General features: G+C 37.5%; 1 protein-coding gene and 1 non-coding gene across 8 annotated transcripts in view; both read left to right on the forward strand.

Moving 5' to 3' along the window:
* The window catches only part of DMD (dystrophin), a 2,133,401-nt gene that overhangs the window by 363,309 nt on the left and 1,746,531 nt on the right, over positions 1 to 23,561 (forward strand). For all 7 annotated transcript variants that reach the window (XM_017548497.2, XM_037745683.1, XM_037745686.1 and 4 more), the window contains exons 3-4: positions 6,254 to 6,346; positions 11,737 to 11,814. In XM_017548497.2, coding sequence (XP_017403986.1) covers positions 6,254 to 6,346; positions 11,737 to 11,814 — 171 coding nt within the window. The remainder of the gene's footprint in view (positions 1 to 6,253; positions 6,347 to 11,736; positions 11,815 to 23,561) is intronic.
* Positions 8,547 to 8,647, forward strand: LOC119474085. Its single transcript, XR_005203385.1, has one exon. It is a non-coding gene; the product is annotated as a small nucleolar RNA U13 (small nucleolar RNA).

A 23,561-nucleotide genomic window follows, 5' to 3' on the forward strand; every position in this document is an offset into this window, starting at 1 on the left:
TCGTCAGAGAGAGGGAGATGGCCGTGTTCGTCAGAGAGAGAGAGAGATGGCCGTGTTCGTCAGAGAGAGAGGGAGATGGCCGTGTTCGTCAGAGATCCAGTTTTGTTTTCTGGATGTTGTGTCTGGTTTTCATGCTGGGGTAATACGGCCCTCATAGAGTTTAGAAGTAATTCTTCTTCTGTCTTTCATAATAGTTTGAGTATTGAGCGTTTAAATGTTTGGTAAATTTCATCAGCGAAGCCATCAGGTCTCATGCTTTGCTTTGTTGGGAGACTTGTCACATACATCTTTGATCTCATTACTGGTTATTGGTCTGTTCAGCTTTTGGATTTCTTCACGGCTCTACCTAATTGTGAGTTTGGTTTGCTTTTCTAGTTCTTTAAGGTATATTGTTTCTCTCTTTTTGATGTAGGTGCTTATTGCTGTAAAGTTTCTTAGTACTGATTTATCTGTATCCCATAAGTTTTGGTATGTTGTTTTCCTTTTCATTTGATTCAAGATATTTTATAATTTTGTTAGGAATTTCTTCATTGACCCACTGGTCATTCAGGAGAACATAGATTAATTCCCTTGTGTTTTTATATAGTTTCCAAAATTCCTCATTACTGATTTCTCAATCCATTCAACTGTGGTCAGATAAGATGCTTCATATTTTCCTTTTTTTTTCTTTTGCATTTAAGGCTTGTTTTGTGGCTTAACATATGGCCCATTCTTGAGAATCCTCCATGAGCTGAGGAGAGGAATGTACACTCAGCAGCTGTTGGTTGAAATGTTCAGTAAATATTTATCACATCCCTCTGGCCTGTAGTACAGAATAAGTTCAGTGTTTGCTTGTAGACTTTTTTTGTCTGACATGTCCAATTCTGAAAGTAGGTATTGATGTTTCCAGCTCTCTTTAGGTCTAATAATGTTGCTTTATATATCTGGGTGTTCCATTGTTGGGTACATACATATTTATAATTGGTATATCTTATTACTGAATTGATACCTTTATTATATGTTGATCTTTGTCTCTTTTTGTAGTTTCTGTCTCGAAATATATTTTGTCTGATATAAGAATAGCTACTCCTGGTTTTTTGTTTTGTTTTGTTTTTGTTTGTTTTTGTTGTTTGTTTCTACTGACATGGGATATCTTTTTACATCCTTTAATTTTAAGTCTGTGTGTGGCTTTGTAGCTGAAGTGTGTTTCTTGTAGGCAAAAGACTGAGTCTTATTTTTTGTTTTCAAACCATTCTATCACTGTGTCTTTTGATTGGAGAGTTTATTTCATTTACATGCAGTTTTATTATCGATAAAGAAGAACTTGTTCCTACCATTGTGGTGTTTTCTGGTTTTCTCTTCAATCCTATCTTCCTTTTAGTGAAGGTGATTTTTCTCTGGTGGCATGTCTTTATTTCTTTTTATATTTTGTGTATCTGAGTATATTTTCTTATTTGAGGCTACCATGAGGTTTACAAACACTATAACCCATTATTTCTAACTGATGACAACTCGACACTGGTTGCATAAACAAACAAGAAAGCAAAGAGAAAACTAATTAAAAATTCTATACTTTAGCTTTGTCCCTCTTTTAATCTTTTTGTTTTTCTCTTTATATCATTATACTGTTGATGTCTTAAAAAGTTATTAGCTGTTTTAGGCTGAGGAACTAAAAGGCTCTTTTTTTAGTCTTTTTATTCAAGATGTGAGTAGTTTATATACCACAATTACAGTATATAATAGTTTTGTAATTACTGAGTTTTGTGCCTTCAGATGATTTTTTTTTTTTTAATTTTATTTATTATACTTTGAGTTCTGGGGTACATGTTCAGATGATTTCTTTTCTGTCTAGTTAAGGTCCTCTTCTTTCCAATTGATAAATTCCCTTTAGCATTTCTTGTAGAACAGGTCTGCTATTGATGAAACCCCGCAGCTTGTGTCTTTCTGGGAAGGTCTTTATCTTGTTGATAGGACATTTTCACTGGATGTACTATCCTGGGATAAAGGGTATTTTCCTTCAGCACTTTAAATATGGCATGACGCACTCCTGGCCTATTAGTGTTCTGCTGAGAAGTCAGTTTTACTAGTTGTTTTGGAGCTTCTTGGAATGTTTCTTTTCTCTTGCTGCTTTTAGGATCCTTTCTTTATCCTTGACTTTTAAGAGTTTGATTACTAAATGCCTTGATGTTGTCTTCTTTGAGTGTTCTATAACCTCTTGTTTTTGAATATTGATATCTTATCTTAGCTTTGAAAAGTTCTTTTATTATCTCTTTGAATAAACTTTCTCCTCTGATCTCTTTATCCCTCCTATTTAAGGCCTATAACACTTAGATTTGCCCTTCAGAAGCTACTTTGTAGATTTTGTGGGTGTGCTTTTTTTTTCCTTTTGTATTCAGTCTCCTCTGCCTGTACTTTCAATTAGCCTGTCTTCAAGCTCACTAAACTTTTCTTCTGCTTAATTCTGCTGTTGAGACCATAATACATTCTTCGACATGTCAGTTTTTCAGTGCCAGAATTTCTGCCTGATTTTTTAAAAAAAAGTTACTTTAATCTATTCATTAAATGTTTCTGATAGGATTCTGAATTTCTTCTTGGATTTTGGTGAGCTTCCTCAAAACAGATAATTTGAGTTGTGTCTGAAAGGTTACATTTCTGTTGGTGCAGGATGGGTCACTGTTGCCTTTTTTTTATCTCACTAGTTGAGATCATGTTTTCCGGGATGGTCTTGATAATAGTGGATGTTTGTCTTTATGTGGGTAAGTGTGTGTATAAAGAGTTGTGTATTTACTGCAGTATTTGCAATCTGTTCTCATTTGTACCTATCCTTCTTGTGAAGGCTTTAGACTTTGTGTACTACAGCCATATCTATATTAGGGGGCACCCCAAGCCAAGTAATACTTTGACCCTTGCAGACTCATAGAGGTCCAACCTTGGTGGTCTTGGATAAGATCCAAGAGAATTTTATAGATGATACTTGTTCTCTTCCCTTACTCTCTCTTATCGCCCTGCACCTCCACAGGAGTATGTCTCCATGGTGAGCTGCCTGGAGCTAGAGGGATGGATGACAGAAACACTCCTGTTACCACCACCATTGCCACTAGGCTGTGTCAAACCTGAAGCCAGCATAGCACTGTCTCACCCAAGGCCCACGGCAACCACTGCCTGGCTAAAGATGATGTTTAGTTAATGTCTAAGAACTTCAGTCAGCAGGTGGCAAATCCACCAAGGCTTATGTCCTTCCCTTCAGAGCAATAAGTGCCCTTGAGGCCCAAGGCAGGTCTAGAAATCCCATCTAGGAGTCAAGGCCTGAAGTTGCATCTTTATGAATCTACTTGGTGCTCTGTTCTATTGTGGCAGAGCTAGCACCCAAGCCACAATACAAAGTTGGTCCCACCCTTTCTTGCCCTTTACATAAGCAGAGGAATCTTGTCTTGTGGCTACCACTGCCTCAGGCTCGTGGTGAGTGCGGCCTGGCTACCCCAGTGATGCTCACTCAAGGCCTGCCCGAGAGCTTTTTAGTTAAGTAGCAGTAAATGGTGCCAGGCCTGGGTCTCTCCCTTCAGTGCTGTGGGTTCTCCTCAGGCCCCACGTGAGCCCAGAAATGCCATCTAGGAGCCAAGGCCTACAATCAGGGACCCTAGGAGCTTGCTTGATGATCTCTCTAACTGGTTGAGCTAGTACTCAAGCTGCAAGACAAAGTCCATGTTGTTGTCTCTCCTTTCCAAAAGTGCAAGGAGTATATCCCCATGGCCACCACACTTGGGAATGTACTGGTTCACACCCAAAGACAGCATGGCTCTGAGTCTTACCCAAGACTTTTGGTGAATATGCCTGGCTACTAATGCTGCAAAACCAGAGTTGCCACTGTTATATGTTCCTTAGTCCTTTTTAATGCTTCTATGTCATATTACCTTTTTGGAATATTTTCTTTGCTGGACTCTAAGTTCTGTAGGGTCTGGACCTATGTCTATTTGATTTACTAGTATATGATTCAGTACCTAGCTCATGTTTGTTCATGTTCAGTACATGCCTGTGACTGATTAAATGAGGGATTTCTACATAACTTAGGTGATGAAAAAGCTGGGAGTTATCTCATATGATGGGATTGTAGTGTTTTAATCATAAAAGGATTTGGTGAAATATAATAAAAGAAAGATAACTATTTGAAAGATAATCAAATAGTAGGTTATAAAAGTGTAGTGCTAAGGGCCCGACAGGGTCATGGGGTGTCCCTTATGCTGCACTGAGGCACAGGATCCGAGAAATAGAGACAGGACACAGAAGTACAAGAAAAACGCAGCTGGGCTTAGGGGAGCCGCGTCACCTATAAGTGAAGACGGGCAAGGCCCTGAATGTCTAGAAGTGTCTGTATTTATTGTGTATATTGTTAGGGGGCAGGGCAGTGAGTGAAGTCATCTTTAAGGATAGTGATAGGGTTGTGAGCAATAAAACAAGGGTTCCACCCACATTAGGTCATCTATCCTAGAAGGTGGACAGTGCAGCAAGGGGTCTCTTCCCATTAAGTGATCGAGGCAAGGAAGTGGGCTGTGTGCAGTAAGGGGTCCACCGCCATTAGGTCACCGAGGCATGGAGGTGGGCCGTGCGCAGTGAAGAGGGTGCAGCGTGCAATACCTCTATGGGAATGCTACTTCTAAGAAGTTTTATAGGAGGATGCTTTAAGTCACACAGCTGTGACAGAGCTGTCAGGGTTACCGCCACCTGCTGGCAGCTTCCAATTATTTCTATAGAAAGATGTTTTTGGGGTAGCACGGTAGCAAGAGCTGATAAAGTTCAGTCACCAAGGTGGGATTATCTAGAGGGGTTTTGAGCCCTCGGATGCTTGAGGGATTGCTGGTCTGGGGGCAGCCTTCCACAAGAACTGGAGCAAGGTCCTACAACTCCTTTATCAGGAGGAGTGGCTCTTGCCCCAAGCTTGCCATACAGCGGGTATCTTTACAATACTGAACGCTGCCGCCTGGGCCATGGGTTCTTGTCCTGGTATAAGTGTCTTTCCCTTAAATCATGCTCTGCACTGTGTCTGCTCCAGACATTCCTCCGACTATAAGCTGCTTATTACTTAATTCATGCTCTGTACCGTGTCTACTCCAGGCATTCCTCTGATTATGAACTAAGATATATATATATATATATATATATATATATATATATATATATATATATATAAATGAGTAGTAAGATATTCTTTAGGCACTCATTCTATGAACTTATATATGATTATATATATAAAGGATTATATAAAGGGAAATAACTGAGTAGTAACGCTATAAACTGAGATATCCTTCAGGCCCTAATTGTGCCAGGATTCTGCTTAACTCTCCTTCCTCAGTACCTATATGGGGGGTAACCCACATAAAAGTACAAGGAGGTGACATAAGATTGAAAGAAAAAGAACCAAGAGTTAGACAGATCGGAGCCACAATTTTGGCTTTAACCCATTCCAGCTTCATGACAAAGAGCCACCTTCTTAACCTCTCAGTATCACATATGTAAGATAAGTATGTTATTGCTAATCTCACAGAAATGTGACTACAGTTATGAAATTCACTTATATAACAGTGTCTCTTGTGAGCGTTTACTTCGAAGATGTTAAATATTATGCATTTACTTCGAAGATGTTAAATATTATTTATTCACTATTATTTCTCCTTGGTATAATTCCTGAGCAAAGAACTGAGTAAAAGATATGAAAAGCTCTCACAGGCTTGTTCCAAACCTGATTAAACCAGATACTCCTCAAGTTTGAGTTATGCAGTATGAGAATAGGTCATTCTGAATCAGCATGCAAAATACGTATACACAGTAAGCACATTCTGAGTGATGAGGATGTCGAACACTCTACAACTGCATACTTTAAGAATGGATAAGCTTTATGTACCCACCTGGGGAAGATTGTGTGTGGTCTTTGCTTCTTTGTATATTTACTTCTCCCTTTACCCCTAACTGCCTGATCATTCCTGTATTTTTTTGTCTCCTTCGTAGAATCTACATTCGTTTAAGTGAGTTAATTAGATCACTTAGGCTAGAAATCTCCAACCCCTGGTATTCAAAATAATTCAAATAGAGTTGACCTATGATCAAATTTTGTTTTGTTTTTGTCATTTGAACTTTCCTTTTTTCACCCATCATCTTTGGCAGATTAATAATTATGCACATTAATTATCCTTAAATATAGCTTTCGTTTCCAAAAGGCATAATCATGGAAATATATCATTGGAAGTGTGCTTCATTACATTGAGTATATTTTGTATTTCAGTTTGGGAAGCAGCATATAGAGAACCTCTTTAGTGACCTACAGGATGGGAGACGCCTCCTAGACCTCCTCGAAGGCCTGACAGGGCAAAAACTGGTACGTTACTTATTTTTTTTAAAGTTAACGTTAAACTTAGTAGAATTTTAGACCAGAAATGAACATAACTTTGAGATCTAATAAAATTAACTAATTTACTGAGTACTGATTTAACTAGCAATACATATTTCTGAGTAAAGCAAACTCATATGATTTTCATTTGGCATAGTCTATAGAAAAATAAGGTAAATTTCAGTAATATAATTGATACCAATAGATATTACTCAGTTTTACTAATTGGTTTCTTATCAAATGTCTTAATGAAGGCTTTTATACATAATGACTTTAAAAATTATCTTTATACTTTTGTGTATTTTGAAGTTACTTTACAATGAGCCTGTATTAGTTTATAAATCAAAAATGTGGGATACCATAATAAAATATAGGCTTTTTAGTGTAATATGTAAATAGCATATGTGATGAAAATGTAACTTACTCTTGAACTATTATCTGGTCTAACTTCACGGCATTCCTGTGAGACAGATGATTGTTACACATGATTACAGGTAAATTAATTTCATGTTGATCAAGGTCTTATGGGGAGAAGAACGCAAATTGAAATTCCCTGACTAAAATAATCTTGTTAGATTGCTATTATTCTAAAAAGTAGACCTTAAGCCCCCAGTCTACAATCATGCTGTTCCTACCTATCAAATAAACTCTGCTAAATTATTGCCTTAACCTCTTCTCTTTGCCTTTCATTAGAACTCCCCAGCACATGAATACCAACACACAGATTTTATCATGTTATACAAACTCGAGTTGTCATTCAAAGTTGAAGTTAAAGAAAAATATTATCTCCCCCAACCTGCCTCCTATAACTCTTATGCTAAGCCACTTTTTCTCATTATGTACTGCCAGATTATCTGATTTTTTTGCCTGTACTGTTTTACTTGCCTGTATTTCTTTCTGTACTTGTCTACCCCAACAGTTTGCCAGAAGCCTTGATTTCTCCTCAGTAAAGCCTTTCCCAAATGACTTATGCTAATTTTTCCCTCTTAAATTCTACAAAATGCCCATTTTTGTCTTTACTGTTTTGTTTTTAGTGTATATATGACTATGACATCTCTTCTCAAATTCTGAAGTCCTATAGAGAAGAGACATAACTTTCATTTTATATCTTCAGCTATGTGAGATTAATATTAAATTAAAGCTTATATATTTAGTTTATATATCAAACCAGAACTGATATGTTTTCAAGAAGTCTGAACTTGTACCGATATAAGAACAACTTGATGACATAGTGAAATAACTGTAGTCATGGGAAAAAAAATCAGTGCTATTGCCTTATAACTGAACTGTTTTCTTTGAGGCAATTTAAGGTCATCATGTAACCTTAGTCTTTTTACTGGTTAGAGATATAATCATTCATCTCCTATATGAACAAGTTATATATGTATATATGTGTATACATGTACTCGTGTACGTTTGTACGTGTGTGTACATGTGTATGTGTACACGTACACATATGTATATATGTATACGTGTGTATGTGTATATATGTATATATGTTTGTGTATATATAGATATATACATATATCTATATACACACATATATATATCAGTGTGTCCCTATGTATCTTGTTACTTCTGTATTCTGGGGTAAGTCCTATTTTCAGTTACCAAATACAGATACTCCAGTGACTTTGAAATGTTCATGAAATAATCTTTGAAAGATTGTGGCTTCCTTAACCTGTCTTGGCCCTCTGTACAAGGCTTTTGGTTTCTTCACTTCCGGGTATCTGCATGATCACTTCTCGTGCTGCAATTCTCTTTGGTCATTGTATTTTCTTTTCTTTTTTCTTTCTTTTTCTTTCCTTTTTTTGAGACAGTCTCGCTCAGTCACCAGGCACCAGGATGGAGTGCAGTGGCACAATCCTGGCTCACTGCAACCTCCACCTCCCCGGTTCAAGCAATTCTCCTGCCTCAGCCTCCCGAGTAGCTGGAACTACAGGTGCACACCACCATGCCCAGCAAATTTTTGTATTTTTGTAGCAGAGACAGGGTTTTACCATGTTGGCCAGGATGGTCTCGATCTCTTGACCTCGTGATCCTCCCGCCTCGGCCTCCTGCAGTGCTGGGATTACAGGCGTGAGCCACCACACCCTGCCTTTGGTCATTTTCTTGACTGAGGCAACCTGTCCATCACCCAAAGCAATTTTGTTAGGGTTAAAAAAACATTTAAAATAATGAATTTCATATCCTTTTGTAATTCATAAGCATGATGATTGGGTGTTTATACTCATGTGTGGGATATGCTTCCCTCAAAACTTATAATGTTGGCACATTACCCATCTGACATGAAGAAACAATTACTAATTTCAGCAAAATTAAAAAAATTAAAAAGCACTTGAGTTTTTCATTTATATACACATATATACATAGATGCTAAGACAAAATGAATCTAATTAGTAATAGCACTAAAGAAAAAATAGCAAAATATCTATGGGATTGGCCATTATGGGGTAAGCTAGTGGTGGGGAAAAATCACCAAATATTTACACATGCCAGTATAGATGACATAATTTCCAATACTGCTACTAACAGAATCCGTAATCTATTGTTTGTCCTAATCGCTGGTCTGTCAGCCCTGGTCTGATGATTTCGCCTTTTCCATAAAGCAGAATCGCCTCTCTAATGAATGCTCCCTATCCCAGAACTCCAGTTCCCTATACTTAGTCTTGAATTCTAATAGTTTCTGCAGATAGATCTTCTCCTAATGGGAGTCGTGTATACTATTGAACAGAAATTTTAGTATTCTACTCGGAAGCATCTGCATTTGGATTATTGGCTCAGGACATCCCCAGGGCTAAAAGGAAGGTACTTGCCTTACAATCATAAAATAAGAAATACTCCCCAAGGAGACTCTAATAGGTGCAGATTTTAGGTTCCCACTTTAGGATAAGAAGCTGCAGCTTTTCAAAAGAGTAGAGTATCTTGGGTTCTAATACATACGCACATATGTGTACATCTAATGTCTGAGTATGATACAAAGGAAAATGTTGCTAAATCTTATGACTGTAATTCTGCAACTGACTAAAAGGAAATATATGGCTTTTGTCTAAGTATTGGGCAAAGGATTGATGTAATTATTTTCAAAACTTTAAAGTCCTAAATTTACCATTAAACTTGTATGCCATGAATCTGTAGATACACAAGAAGCCTGGTTATTTGCTGCTTTTATCTTTTTTTTTTTTGACAGAGTCTTATTCTGTCACCCAGGCTGGAGTGCAGTGACATGACATGATCTTGGCTCACTGCAACCTCTGCCTCCTGGGTTCAAGCAATTGTCCATTCTTGGCCTCCTGAGTAGCGGGGACTACAGGCATGCTCCAACATGCCTGGCTAAATTTTGCATTTTTAGTAGAGAAGGGGTTTTACCATGTTGGTCAGGCTGGTGTCAAACTTCTGACCTCAAGTGATACACCTGTCTCAGCCTCCCAAAGTGCTGGGATTACAGGTGGAAGCCACCGTGTCCAACTGCTGCTTTAAAAAATTTTTTCATTTAAAGTCTTTCTACAGCCTTGTTTTCTTCCTCTTTTTGGTGGAAAATGGGAAAAATATCAGAACGTAAATGTACATCATTCAGATGTTCTTGGAGGAAAATTTTCTAGGAGGTGAAAAGGGAGATTCTGGTTCATAAAGTTAGCCTTAATGTTTCGTGAAGTCAAAGGAATCAGATGTCAATACCGTGTTATAAAGAATATCTGGCAAGTCACTTTGGAGAGTAAGATGGCTTTAGCTTAATTTGGGTTGTTAAGCAGGCAATGCAAATGATAAGGAGTTCTAGGGTGAGGAACTGCTCAAGAAAGATGGGAGCATTGCTGGAAAGTATAGGCGTAAAATGCAAAAAAAGAAATAGAGATTATTTGTTTGATGCATGCACAAGGTGGAGAAGAAGGAAATAAGTTTTGCAAGAGTAGAGTTGTACAGACACAGAAAAGAGTTTGCGTCCTGGCTCCATGAATTGTTAGTTACGTGGCAGTCAACATATTAGACCTTTTAACTTGAGGTTCACTTGTCTACACTGGGGATGAAACTCTCTGCCTTGCAAGGTGGGGATTAAAGGTAGTGCATTGAAAGTACTTGGCACATACTATGAGGTCAATAATTATGTTGTACCAACTATGTGACAAGTACCAATCTAAGTGCTTTATGAATATGAACACACTGAATTCTCCCAGAAACCATATTGTACAATGGTTTCAGCTATATGAACAATAATGTCAGTAGTGCCCCGGATAAGGTCTGGATGCTGTGAGATAGCATGCTCCATGTTTGAGTAAGGGCCTTGATCCCAAATGCAGAGAAACTATCTCAAATTCTCATGTAAATCAGAGCAGTTCTTACTGAGAGCACATGCTGTAATTTGTGTATGTCTGTGGCTACTATTTTTATTAAGTCCATTTTTAACAGATGAGAAAACTGGTGTACAGGGAGATTAAAATTTTTTACCCAGGTCACACAGCACAGAAATGGCAGAGATGAAAATTGAACCCAGGTAGTCAGCTTTGTAGTTCTTGCCCTTAACTGTTGACTATAGTCACCTAACAGTTGAGATGAGAACTTTGCAAGTGGTTTGCATTGCCAGTGGGGTTACTTCAGGAACGTCAGTGTTGAAGATATGCAGGATGGATAAATAAAGAAACGGTGAGTGAGTAGAGAAGGGAAGGAAGTTATGTTTTCCAGGCAGTAGCTAATAAGGGCAATGTAGTAAGGTAAAAAAACCAAAAGTAAAAGGAGTAAATACAACAGGCACCATTGTAGTTGAATTTCTAAAACTCTACAACTGAACAAATGAGTTAATTTGTATATTGCAGAGAACTATACAGATATTAGTTGAAAAATTATAGGGCAAGATACAAATTTTTGGATTGAGATTAAAATGGGGAACCAAAGATGATTGAGGTTTTCAGCTTCAGTGACAAAGACAATTAAGGTAATCTCTTCACAGAAAACCTTTCATTTAACCCCATTTGGCATTATGTTATTTTGCTAGAGTCAGATCTTTAAATTTTCCTTAAAAGCTTGGGAATTAACTTGCTTTTCTGTCTTCCTAGCGAATGATTTTATACTTGCCGATATTTCTCTCATTGGTGGTCATGCAATAATCCCCAACTGAGCTATAGAATGAAGGAACAATCATCCCAGAATAGCCTTTGTAAAGAAAAAAGTGTTGCCATTCTTAGACAGTGGTTCGTTTATGCTAAAAAAATGTACCAGGCCAAGGACAATTCGCCCAAAGTATTTAGATTCATTATATTAATGCCCCACAGCCGGTGTTCATTTAAAATACTCAAAGTTAACAGTGAAATTCATAGATCGTTTCATTTCTGGTAGATTGTTGGTCTCTCTGCTGGTCAGTGAACACTCTTTCATTTTGTTTTCAGCCAAAAGAAAAAGGATCCACAAGAGTTCATGCCCTGAACAATGTCAACAAGGCACTGCGGGTTCTGCAGAACAATAATGTAAGTAGTGCCCTGGACAAGGTCTGGATGCTGTGAAACAGCATGCTTCATGTTTGAGTGAGGGCTTTGGCCTCAAATGCAGAGAAACTATCTCAAATTCTCTTGTAAATCAGACCAGTTCGTATGGAGAGCACATGTAATTCACGTACGTCTGTCTGTGGGTAATATGATTCAGGAAGCAAATGCATGCTGCCACAAAGGAAAGGGAAAGGCACTGACCAGATCTGATAGGCTGCTCCCTGTTGTTTTCAGATTTTACTTCATGCAGCTGTTTGGTGGACAGAGTCCTGCAGTGAACTCAGTTTCTTTTCTTAATGAGTTGGAGTCTCCCTCTGCCTCCCAGGCTGAGGTGCCAGTGGTGTGATCTTGTCTCACTACAACCTCCACCTTCTGGGTTCAAGCAATTCTCCTGCCTCAGCCTTCCTAGTAGTTGGCATTAGAAGCACATACTACCATGCCCAGCTAATTTTTGTATTTTTAGTAGAGACAGGTTTTTACCATGTTGGCCCAGCTGGTCTGGAACTCCTGACCTCAGGTGATCTGCCTGCCTCAGCCTCCCAAAGTGCTGGGATTACAGGTGTGAGCCACCAAGCCCGGTGACCTCAGTTTCTTATAGCAGTGTTCTGTGTAACAAATGGATTTTACTACACCAAAAATTTTATATGTGCTAAGTGTGTTCAAATCTCATGATGGCATTTGTTTAAGCCAACACTAACACCACCTCTAAGCATATACATTACACAGAAACATCACTATCTTTACCCTGGATAAGAATGGCACATTTGTTTTCTATTACATTTGGTTTAGATTCAACTGGACTAAAATACATGTCTTGTATTAGAAGAAATGAACAATTGGCTGGGCGCGGCGGCTCACTCCTGTAATGTCAGCTATTTGGGAGGCTGAGGTGGGTAGATGATGAGGTCAAGAGATAAAGACTGTCTTGGCCAACATGGTGAAACCACGTCTCTACTAAAGATACAAAAATTAGCTGGGCATGCTGGTGCACACCTGTAATCCCAGCTGCTCGAGAGACTGAAGCAGGAGAATTGCTGGAACCCGGGAGGCAGAGGTTGCAGTGAGCCGAGGTTGCGCCACTGCACTCCAGCCTGGCGACAGAGCGAGACTCTGTCTCCCCCCCCCACAAAAAAAGAAAGTGGGCGGGGGGGGGGAGGTCAACAATCACAGCTAAACCAAGTAGGCAGGTCAGAGGAGGTCTAATCTCTGAATAACTTGGCAATTCCTTCCCTCTATCATGGCATTGGAGACAGTCCTCCTTTCTTAACATCCTAAAATATTTGTAATTGACCAATACGTTTACCAGGTACTTGTAGTAGCTTCCTAATTCCATCACCCCTTTCTTTCAAAGATAAATTCAACTACATTGATTACTTACTCTTAAAATAACCATAAGCAGGGATAGAGTAATAATAACATGTACTTCAGAAAATGTTGCTCAGCTTATCTGGCAGGGAGATGACATTACACAGGAGATGGAAAAGGAAACTTTGCAGCAATTAATTGGCTGATTTTATGAATTCAGGGTCATTGTCACCTTTAACGTATGAAAGTTATTTTATAGAGATGTTTGACTGCCTTCTGAAGAAATTACAGATTTTTTACTTTGCAGGCAGAATAAAATAATCTAGGAACTGTTTTTTCTCATTAGTCTGATAGACCCTTTGGAAATATCAGTGTCATCTACATTATGAAAATTATTAAATATTAAAGTTACACAAAGAATATGTCTGAAATATCAGAATAGCATACTCCATTTCAAAATGTAACAGTGAAGAAAAGAGCAGAACATAGAATTATTAGATTTAATTTATTTGATTGTAGCTGGACTGTTGCCACCAAGAAAATGTCATTAAAAAACTTTTGAATCTCCTATAAAAGTCAATCCTGGAAAAAGAAAATGTGGCACAGGCTGGGGGTGGTGGCTCACACCTGTAATCCCAGCACTGTGGGAGGCTGAGGCGGGGCAGATCACCTGAGGTCAGGAGTTTGAGAGCAGTCTGGCCACCATGGCAAAATCCCCTCTCTACTAAAAATATGAAAATAAGCTGGGTGTGGTGGTACATGCCTGTAATCCCAGCTACTCTGGAGGCTGAGGTAGGAGAATCACTTGAACCCAGGAGGTGGAGGTTACAGTGAGCCGAGATTGCACCACTGCACTCCAGTTCTGGGAGACAGAATGAGATTCCCTCTCAAAGAAGGAGGGAAAAAAAAAAGAATGTGGTACATATATAGCATGGAATACAATGATAGGCAGTCACAGACAAGAATTAAATCACGTCTTTTGCAGCAACAGGGATGAAGCTGGAGGTCATTATCCCAAGTGAACTAACACAGAAACAGAAAACCACATACCAAGTATTCTCAATTGTACGTGGTAGCTAAACATTGAGTGCATATGAACACAAAGGAACAATGAGCCAGCCAGCAGCTAGTGCTGTGGAACTTTCTTTGAGAATGTTAGATGATAAATCATGAAAGGGTAGGTGTGGGGGTGTTACTTGGAAGCATGTTTTGGGAGCATTTTTGGGCACACACGTTCTTTGGTTGTACATGCTAGGACACATACCATGTCCCATTGGCATCTACAATCTCCACCCAGGGATGTGTGTGTGTGTGTGTGTGTGTGTGTTTACTATTATAATGAGCAAAAGAATACTTGAGGGCCAGTTTTTGGAGGAGCGTGTGCATGCTTGTCTGTGGGGAAAATCTGTAGAGTGGTTATCTCTGGCGAGGGCCTGCTAAATCCCCTTTGGGACTAGAAGAGGCCAACCACAAGACCAAACATAATCAGTGTGGCCAGTGCAGTCATGGTCTGTTTGGCTGACTGCCAGCAGGCAGCAGAGACTCTCGGACAGCCTCTCCACGACTTCTTTTCCCAGGGGGTTCCCTTGCCTGCTCATTTTGAGCTATCTGCCTACTCCAAGGGAACCAGAAAAATCCTGGCAATAAAACAGATAACCATGGAAGGAAATTTATATGACTGTGGCATAGGCAAGTATTTGACATCTGAATCCAAAGTGTGTTTCAGAAAGAGAAAAATTAACTTGGGCTTTATCTAAATTATGAGTTACTGCTATATTCCGGATGTAAGCCCTTTGTTTTATAAGTTGCAAATGTGGTTTCCTTCTCTATGGATTACCTTTTTGCTCACTCAATGGTAAATATTAATAAAAACAAGTTTTTCACTTGGATATAGTTAATTCTTTAAAACTTTATAATTTTATATCCTATTGAAGAAATATTTACCTACCCAAAGTCATTGTGATACTATATTAGGTTATTATCTATAGAACCATTATTGTTTTACCATGTGATTTTAGATTTGTTTTTTTCTGGAATTGATTATTGAATATGGTGTGAGGAATAGATCAAGGCTCAGTTTTTATTTCATTTGAAATCTAATTGACAAAACACCATTTATTAAAAATAATGTTGCTTCCCCTTTGCTTCACAAGACTAGGTGTGTCAGATAATTTTATCAGTACATGTGTGAGTCTGTTTTTACAGTTCAATTTGTTTCCATTGTTGTATTTCTCTACGTACACACAAATACCACGTCATACGGAATAATGTAGTTTTATAATACATCCTAGTATCTGGTGAACTAGGTTCTGCCACTTAATTCTTAAAGATTTCATTAGTTATTATTGGCCCTTCCTATTTTTGTATTTGTTTTGTAATCTTTTCAATTTCCATGCACATTCATTTGAAGTATGATTAACATTGAGTTAAATACATAGGGAATAATTGACACACTTACAATATGGAATATCCCAGTCTTGTGTAAAAACAGGCTTCCTAATAGCTTGGGATGATAGGTGCATGCCACCATGCCCAGCTAATTTTTGTATTTTCGATATAGATGGGGTTTCACCATGTTGGCCTGGCTGGTCTGTAACTCCTGACCTCAGGTGATCTGCCTGCATCAGCCTTCCAAAGTGCTTGGATTACAGGTGTGAGCCACCGTGCCCAGCAAACTGTTTCTTACAGCAGTGTTCTGTGCAACAAATGGATTTTACTATATCGAATTTTAAGTTTTATAGACTGAGATAATAAACAGGAACACAATAAGGGTGTTGACAAATTGAAGAATAATATTTTTAAAATACTTAAACTCAGTAGTAACTGGGAAAAAAATCTGCAATGAGATACCAATACAAAATTACCAAAATGACTGATAATAGACTACTAATGCCAAGTGTTGATGAGGACATGGATCAACTGGAAATCTCACAACTAACTGGTGGAAATATGATTCGGACAGCTATTAAACAGTTTGGCATAACCTGATAAATGTGAAAATACCTATTTCTTACCACCCAGCAATTCTGTTGTAGACACAAGTTACAGAAATACATTTCCATGTTTGCCTAAAATAGGCATATATGATAATGTTCATAGCAGCTTTATTTGTAATAGCCAAAACTGGCAATGACTATGACATATTCTCATGATGGAATATTACAAAACAGTGAAAATGACCAAATCATAGCTACAAATAACACACAAGTTGAAAGAATTTACTAAAAGATATGTGAGTGAAATAAGACAAAAGTATACCTGCTATGATTTCTTTCAATTAAGCTTCAAAAACAGGCAAAATGTTTCTGTGGGTTTAAAATTCAAGAGTTTGGTTAAATTTGGAAGGAATATGTCAATAAAAGGCATAAAGGAATCTTCTGAGGTGCTTAATGTTTCACATTTTGACCTGATAGCTGTTACATGTTTGTATTTACTGTAAGAAAATTCATCAAGCTGTATACATAGGTATACTTTTCTATATGCATACTATAATTCAATTAAAAGAGGAACTTATAAGGGAAAAGTAAACCTGACTTTACAACCTTCAGTACTTCCAATGATGGCCATATAAATAAATCTGGTCATAGGCCTCATGTTTAATGAAATCATTAAATGAATATAGTGAATATAAAATTTAATTAATGCTGTATATGAACCTCTTCTGGAAAGGCCACATTTCTCATGGAAAATAGAGAACCTCCTAATGTTTTAGCAGGGAAAGTCCCCAAAATAATGGATTAAATTTGAGAAGGAGTTGTTCAAAAGCATATGTTAACAATGCTTTCATTTGAGGCAGGGCTTAAATGAGGAACTGCCTAAGACCCTGGCCTCCAACGCAGAGGACAAAACCTCAAGACATTCATTCTCATGCAGAAACCAAAATCAGAACAAAATAATCTTTTCCTTAACCCCTGACCAAAAGATATCAATTACATTGATTTTCAAAAGTAAATGCAGGCTGGGTGCGGTGGCTCACCACTGTAATCCCAGCACTTTGGAAGGCTGAGGCAGGTAGATCACAAGGTCAAGAGATTGAGACCATCCTGGACAACATGGTGAAACCCCATCTCTACTAAAAATAGAAAAATTAGCTGGGCATGGTTGTGGGCGCCTATAGTCCCAGCTACTCAGGAAGCTGGGCAGGAGAATTGTTTGAACCCAGGAGGCAGAAGTGGCGAGCCGAGATTGTGCTACTACACTCCAGCCCAGCAACAGAGTGAGATTCCATCTCAAAAAAGTAAATGCATTATCCTTGAATACTTCTCCATTATTTTGTAATTATAAAAACATACAAACAAAAATGGAAAACATCCATTGGTACAACTTTAGTTTAATTATTATCAGGAAGAATAAACAATTAAAATGTTCAAGTGCAGGATTTTTTTTTTTTGAAAGGTGAGCTTGGGTGTGTTCTGTCCTGGGCAGGATATAAATATAAATCATGTTGAATAATAGGACTATTTCAAGTTTCCTTTTAAAAATCACAAATTCTCAGCATAAAGTATATAAGATGATTGATTGATATTAGAGCAGATAGAACCCTTCCTGTCATAGAGATTACAGCCACATGGTAGGCAACATAAAACATATGTACTTAGTGACAGTTAAGTGAATTAAAAAGGGGTAAATAGAGTAACAGATCTGAGAAAACCTCTTGGTTCAGTTGCTCTATGAGCAGAGATCTGGAAAAAGGGAGTGAGCTATGGAATTAGCTATAGGAAGATGGGTCAGACAGAGTGATAAAGACCTTGAGGTGAAAAAGCATTTGGAATGAGAACCCAGCAGGTGCAGTAGACGGAGTGTAGAGTTAGATGAAATGTAGCAGAAGGGGAGCAGAGGTAGTGGGAAGGAGATGGGAAGAACAAAGCATGGTGAGCCATGGCTGGCATTTGGAGTAAGATCTAAATCGGATGATAATGACTAAGAATTCTATAAATTAAATGGGTCATAAATCAGGGTATTTTAAAAATCGGTGATAGAATAGTAACAAACTTAGAGTGCCATTTTATCCAAGAAAGTGAATATTGAAACATATTGCATAGTACAAATGCTGCTAAATCCACAAAGAAAAATTGATGGAAATACATTTTTGCTTAGAGCCATTAATTCACCACTGTCAAGGTTATAATATATTTAACAGCAAAAAATTGAGAGTACAAAAAACTGTATATTTAATAGTGATTTTTCTCTAGATACTCCAAAGCATAGTAGATATTTCTGGAAAATAGGTGTGCATTATCAAGAAGTTCACCTATAAAGTTAGATGTGCTAGAGGAGCAATAGTTTAAAAATATCAGTTACATGAACCCAATTCAAATCTGAGCTCTCAACTAGACGTTCAGAAAACTGTAGGTCTGTCATTATTGGGAATGCTCTCTCCTAAGCCTGTGGAAATGGCCAGAGCTCACTAGATTTACGTGGTATCTTTCATAGGCAAGGCAAAAGCCTTTTATCTTTAGTTCATTGAGGTATCTACTGATAAATTCAGTCTACAATTTTAAGGTATCTTATGAAGTCTAGTGTATTAACTCTCCTGATATAGAACAGATGACATACATAAAAAGTTGAAGACAGTGTAAAGAGAATACTTATAGAAATGTGGGCAGGACTTTTTCACTCTCACCAATGTACAGCACAGTTTTGCCAGAGGACACATGATATGTGTCTGATAATGTAATAGACAGAATACAGAATTAGATTTGAGAATCTATTAATCCAGACATCACAGAACTTTGCACAAAATATAAAGCCATGACATTCTTCTAAATTTATTTTGGAAAATAGTTATTTTTCATATAAACCATGTCATTTATGTTAGCAGGCAACAGACTGGTATTTTAAATGAATCAATAAATACACATGATGAGGCACAGTGGCTCACCCCTGTAATCCCAGTACTTTGGAAGGCCAAGGTGGGTGGATCACCTGAGGTCAGGAGTTTGAGACCAGCCTGGCCAACATGGTGAAACCCCATCTCTACTAAGAATACAAAAAATTAGCTGGGCGTGGTGGCAGGTACCTGTAATCTCCACTACTCGGGAGGCTGAGAGGCAGGAGAATTGCTTGAACCCAGGAGGTGGAGATTGCGGTGAGCTGTGATCACGCTACTGCTCTCCAGCCTTGGGCACCAAGAACAAATTCCATCTCAAAAAAATAATTAAATGAATCAATAAATACACATCTAAAAAAAAAGAAATGTAGGCAGGATTCAAGGAAAAAACAATGAATGGTGAAGAATGCAGGGGCTGGCACAAGCTAATAACCTTTACTATCTCAAAGTAAAATGGGGTGAGGGCTATTAATTTGGTAAAATCCCTCACTTAAAGAGAAGGTCACTGGACACAACTGTGAACTGAACCCCTAGATATCTGAAGAATGCAGTTAGTTTCAAATCCTTGCCTGGTGATGAAGTTGAGAGAAGTGATACTTTACCCTCTCCATTGAATCCTCCAATATCCTACCATTACTGCTCCTTACTTTAACCAGAAGTCAGGGGTTAAGAGATTCCAGGTGATGCAGTCATTGCATACAAAGAAGAGGTGAAAAAGCTTGGGGGGTGAGTGAAGCAAAAGTGGAAAGCAGTGTAATTAGTGTTCCAGGTGTCTAGCTTTGTTTTGCTTCTGTGCAAAATGAAGACTTGAGAATCCTCATGCTGAGAACGCTAAGGTTGGCTAGGGCCCAGTCTTGTTGGATGCACCAGGAAGCCACTCACCCTTGAAGCCATACCACTTCTATCTGATGACGGGTAGTAGAAGTGGTTTCCAACTAATTTGGGGACTGACTCCTTCTATGCTTCTGGCAAAAACCAGAGCCAAGAAAGAAAGACGCGCTAAGAGTCACTTCTGATCCTTCTCTTCTTCATAAACTTCCTAAAGGCATAGGAAAATACTCACATGTTAAAACATTTTCTTGCCACATACACAAATTGTAAGTGGATAATACATTTGAATGCCATCAAAATGTCATTAAATATCCACAAACTTTCAAAATCGATGTTAACAGTAACACCAGAAATTAGTAATACAGATTCAGTTTGATTAAGATTTGTTAAATAAGAAACCAATAGTATAAAACTATATTTGTGAAGGCAAAAGAATTCCATATGAAAACATATGAGAAATGGCTTAGATTCTACTGAGAGGCTGATTTATTTTTTGTCTTTGATTTTATCTTCATTAAAAAAACAGATAAATTGAATCAAGCTTTCAGCTAAAAATGTTACCAAAATGCTCTAAGTAGGAACTAAAGATAAAGAAATAGAAGAAACACTAGATAAAATTTAAAGCTAGTTCCTTATAATATGAAATAGATTAATATCTTATGAATGTGATCAGAAAAAGGAGAAAAATGAATGTTTGCAGTTTAAAAGTGGAAGGAAAATATTAAATATAAGAGATATAGAAACCAAAAATGGGTGCTAAACAAATACACACACACACACACACACACACACACACACACACATGTTATAAAAAATGAAGTTGAAGCTGGACATGGTGGCTCATGCCTGTAATCCCAGCACTTTGGGAGGCTGAGGTGGGCAGATCACCTGTGGTCAGGAGTTCAGGACGTGCCTGTCCAACGTGGCAAAACCCTGCCTCTAATAAAAATACAAAAATTAGCCCGGTGTGGTGGCTGATGTCTGTAATTCCAGCTACTGAGGAGGCTAAGGCATTAGAATTGCTTGAACCCGGGAGGCGAAGGTTGCAGTGAATGGAGATGGCACCACTGCACTCCAGCCTGGGGAATAGAGCAAGACTGTGTCTCCAACAACAGCGACAAAAAGTTTAATACTGGTGATACATTTGTCCACGCACCAAGAAATTGGTAATTGCTAATAGAAAATAATACAAACGGCCTCCTAATTCTATAAAGCTATAAAAAAAAAAAAAAAAAACTGGTTTTAAGAGAAATGCCAGATATAGGTGAAGGGGAGGAAGTCAGCAAATCACACTGCCATGTATGTACCTATGCAACAATCCTGCATGTTCTTCACATGTACCCCAAAACCTAAAATGCAATTAAAAAAGTTATTCAAAAAATTAACCCTCTCATTTCTAAAGGGCTATTAGAAGTGTCTTTTCAAAATGATACTTTTTGGTAGTTTCAGGATATTTAGGTCAAGGCCATTTTGTCTCCTCTTTTCTCCTTAGGATCTCCTTCATTTTAGCCTATCCCTCTGCCGTAAATCACTAGTTCTAGAATAATCTGTAGTTCTAAAACTAGCTCCTCAATTTAACCCTATTCCTCAGTTTCCTTTCCTTTCTCTGTCCTGGTGTTTAACTTGCTGTCCTCACTTGAATGTCACTCACAGCTTACGGCTGTAGAGCTCAGACAGCACGTTTGTGTTCTCATTTGCAGCCTTTGTAGAGCCTGTTTTAGCATGAAGTTATCCCTGCTATCAATAATGTATTTTGGAAAGTCACTTACTGAGAAGAAAGTACCTCTAAGTGGAGTGATAACCTTTATTACCGTATTTACTGAGAGCACAGCTCATTTGTAATAGTTGGTCGTGATTTTAAAAAGCAAACAAAATACAAAATCCTGAGAAACGGGACTATGCTACCAAGTGTTTATTCTTATCTCCACATCAGCTCTAGGTAAAAATGTATCCACAGCTGCTTTTTATTTACAAGTTTTTCAAGGTAGAACAAATCCCAGCTAAGGCGCAAACATCTCTTATACAGCCATTCTGTTATTTCTTTGCCCTTTCCCGCTTTTGTTTGTGAGAAGTACCTTTCATTAGGCATTTGGAATTCAGTTCTATATTACTTTAACTCTTTCTCAAAAATATTTAATGGGTAATTTAAACTTGTTTATTCATATGTTTTCCTTGGATATAACTAAATTCTAATCAGTGAGTATTTTCTATTAGATATTTGCACTTTTAATCATTTTGTGTCTAGTTTAATGACTAGCTTTGTCTGGTAAAGGAGCTCCAATATTACAAATTTAGAGAGATTTAATTGTCTGTGATGCTTTAAACTGTCCCCCAGCCAGATGTATTATGATTTCTCTTCCTAAGTTTGTGTCGTTGTCTCCCTCTTAAGATTTCCATGCTTATATTTTATAAATTTCAATGCCTTTTATAAAGATTCATACAAAAGGTATAGTGTTGTAATATACATTAGATAGGTTACCAATCATTTATTGATTTAATATAATATTAACTGATACAATTGTAGATCTAATAATTATGTTCATTGTGCCAGCTCATCAACTGTCTATTACAAAGGGGCAAATTTTTTACCAAGTAACTTTAAATCTACAGTGTGAGATATACCACAAAGTAAATAGGATCAATGGTATACATTAAATCACAAATCCAAGGTGAATACATAAAAAGCCTAGGGTAGAAATTCAGATGACAGCTATGTTCAAATACTCACTTAATCCCATCATTGAAAACTGCAGCTGAATTAGATTGAATGGTTGTCAAATGTCACTGATCTGAAAAATGATACACTGTTCCCATCCTGCCATATAGTTAAAGAGGATTCTAAAATGTTCTTTAAAACTAGTATTGTATGTGTCCTTTAAATATTCAGAAACTTAAATAGCTGTATAATATATATGTTGGAACATGTCAGAATATAATATGTTTGGCTATAAATTGCTTCCATTTATTCATAAACTCTAGTGTACAAATACAAATTCCAAATTTTATTTGTTAGACGAATATTTCTTACCCAAAATTGTCAGTCCAGACAATAGGTTTGTAAAATATCTGCACTTGATATGGATTAATTATCAAGTTTGCAGAAGAGGTGGATCTTGTTAACTCTAACTTATCAACTATAGGGTCTTTGCCAGATGATTCCATGACTTTGATCCACTTTATCATCTGTGAATTAATAGTAAATGTACTTCTTTCAAAATATTTTTTATGGAATACACAAATATACAAACATCTGGTATTCATTAAACTCACATTCAGATGCAAGGTAGTATTACTACTCTTAAATTGCAGCATGTTCTCATTTAAAATAATTTTATAGTGTGAGTTGTTTATTCTTCCCATCTTCCTTAGTATATTTCTTGCTTTAAGGGAAAATAGTATTGATTTATTTCTTGTATATTCAAGTTAAAATTGAGATAGCCAGTTACCTATTATGTTCACATATGGAAATCTGCTGGGATAATAATTATATGACAAATAGTAGTATTAAAAAATATTTCTTACAATAGATGTCCCTCAAGTATCTTTTAAGATTTTTATTGTAGCTATTGCTTTGTTTCCCCCCTTGAAATTAGTATACATGAGGTTAAAAAGTTGTGGCTATATGGGTTGATTTTGTCATTAAAGTGACATTCTGTATTGCCAGATAAGATACATAATATTTATAAAAATTCAAATTAGGGGCCGGGTGCAGCGGCTCACGCCTGTAATCCCAGCACTTTGGGAGGCCGAGGTGGGTGGATCA

This window comes from Cebus imitator, unplaced genomic scaffold (genome assembly GCF_001604975.1).
Source record: "Cebus imitator isolate Cc_AM_T3 unplaced genomic scaffold, Cebus_imitator-1.0 Scaffold208, whole genome shotgun sequence".
Taxonomy (NCBI): domain Eukaryota; kingdom Metazoa; phylum Chordata; class Mammalia; order Primates; family Cebidae; genus Cebus; species Cebus imitator.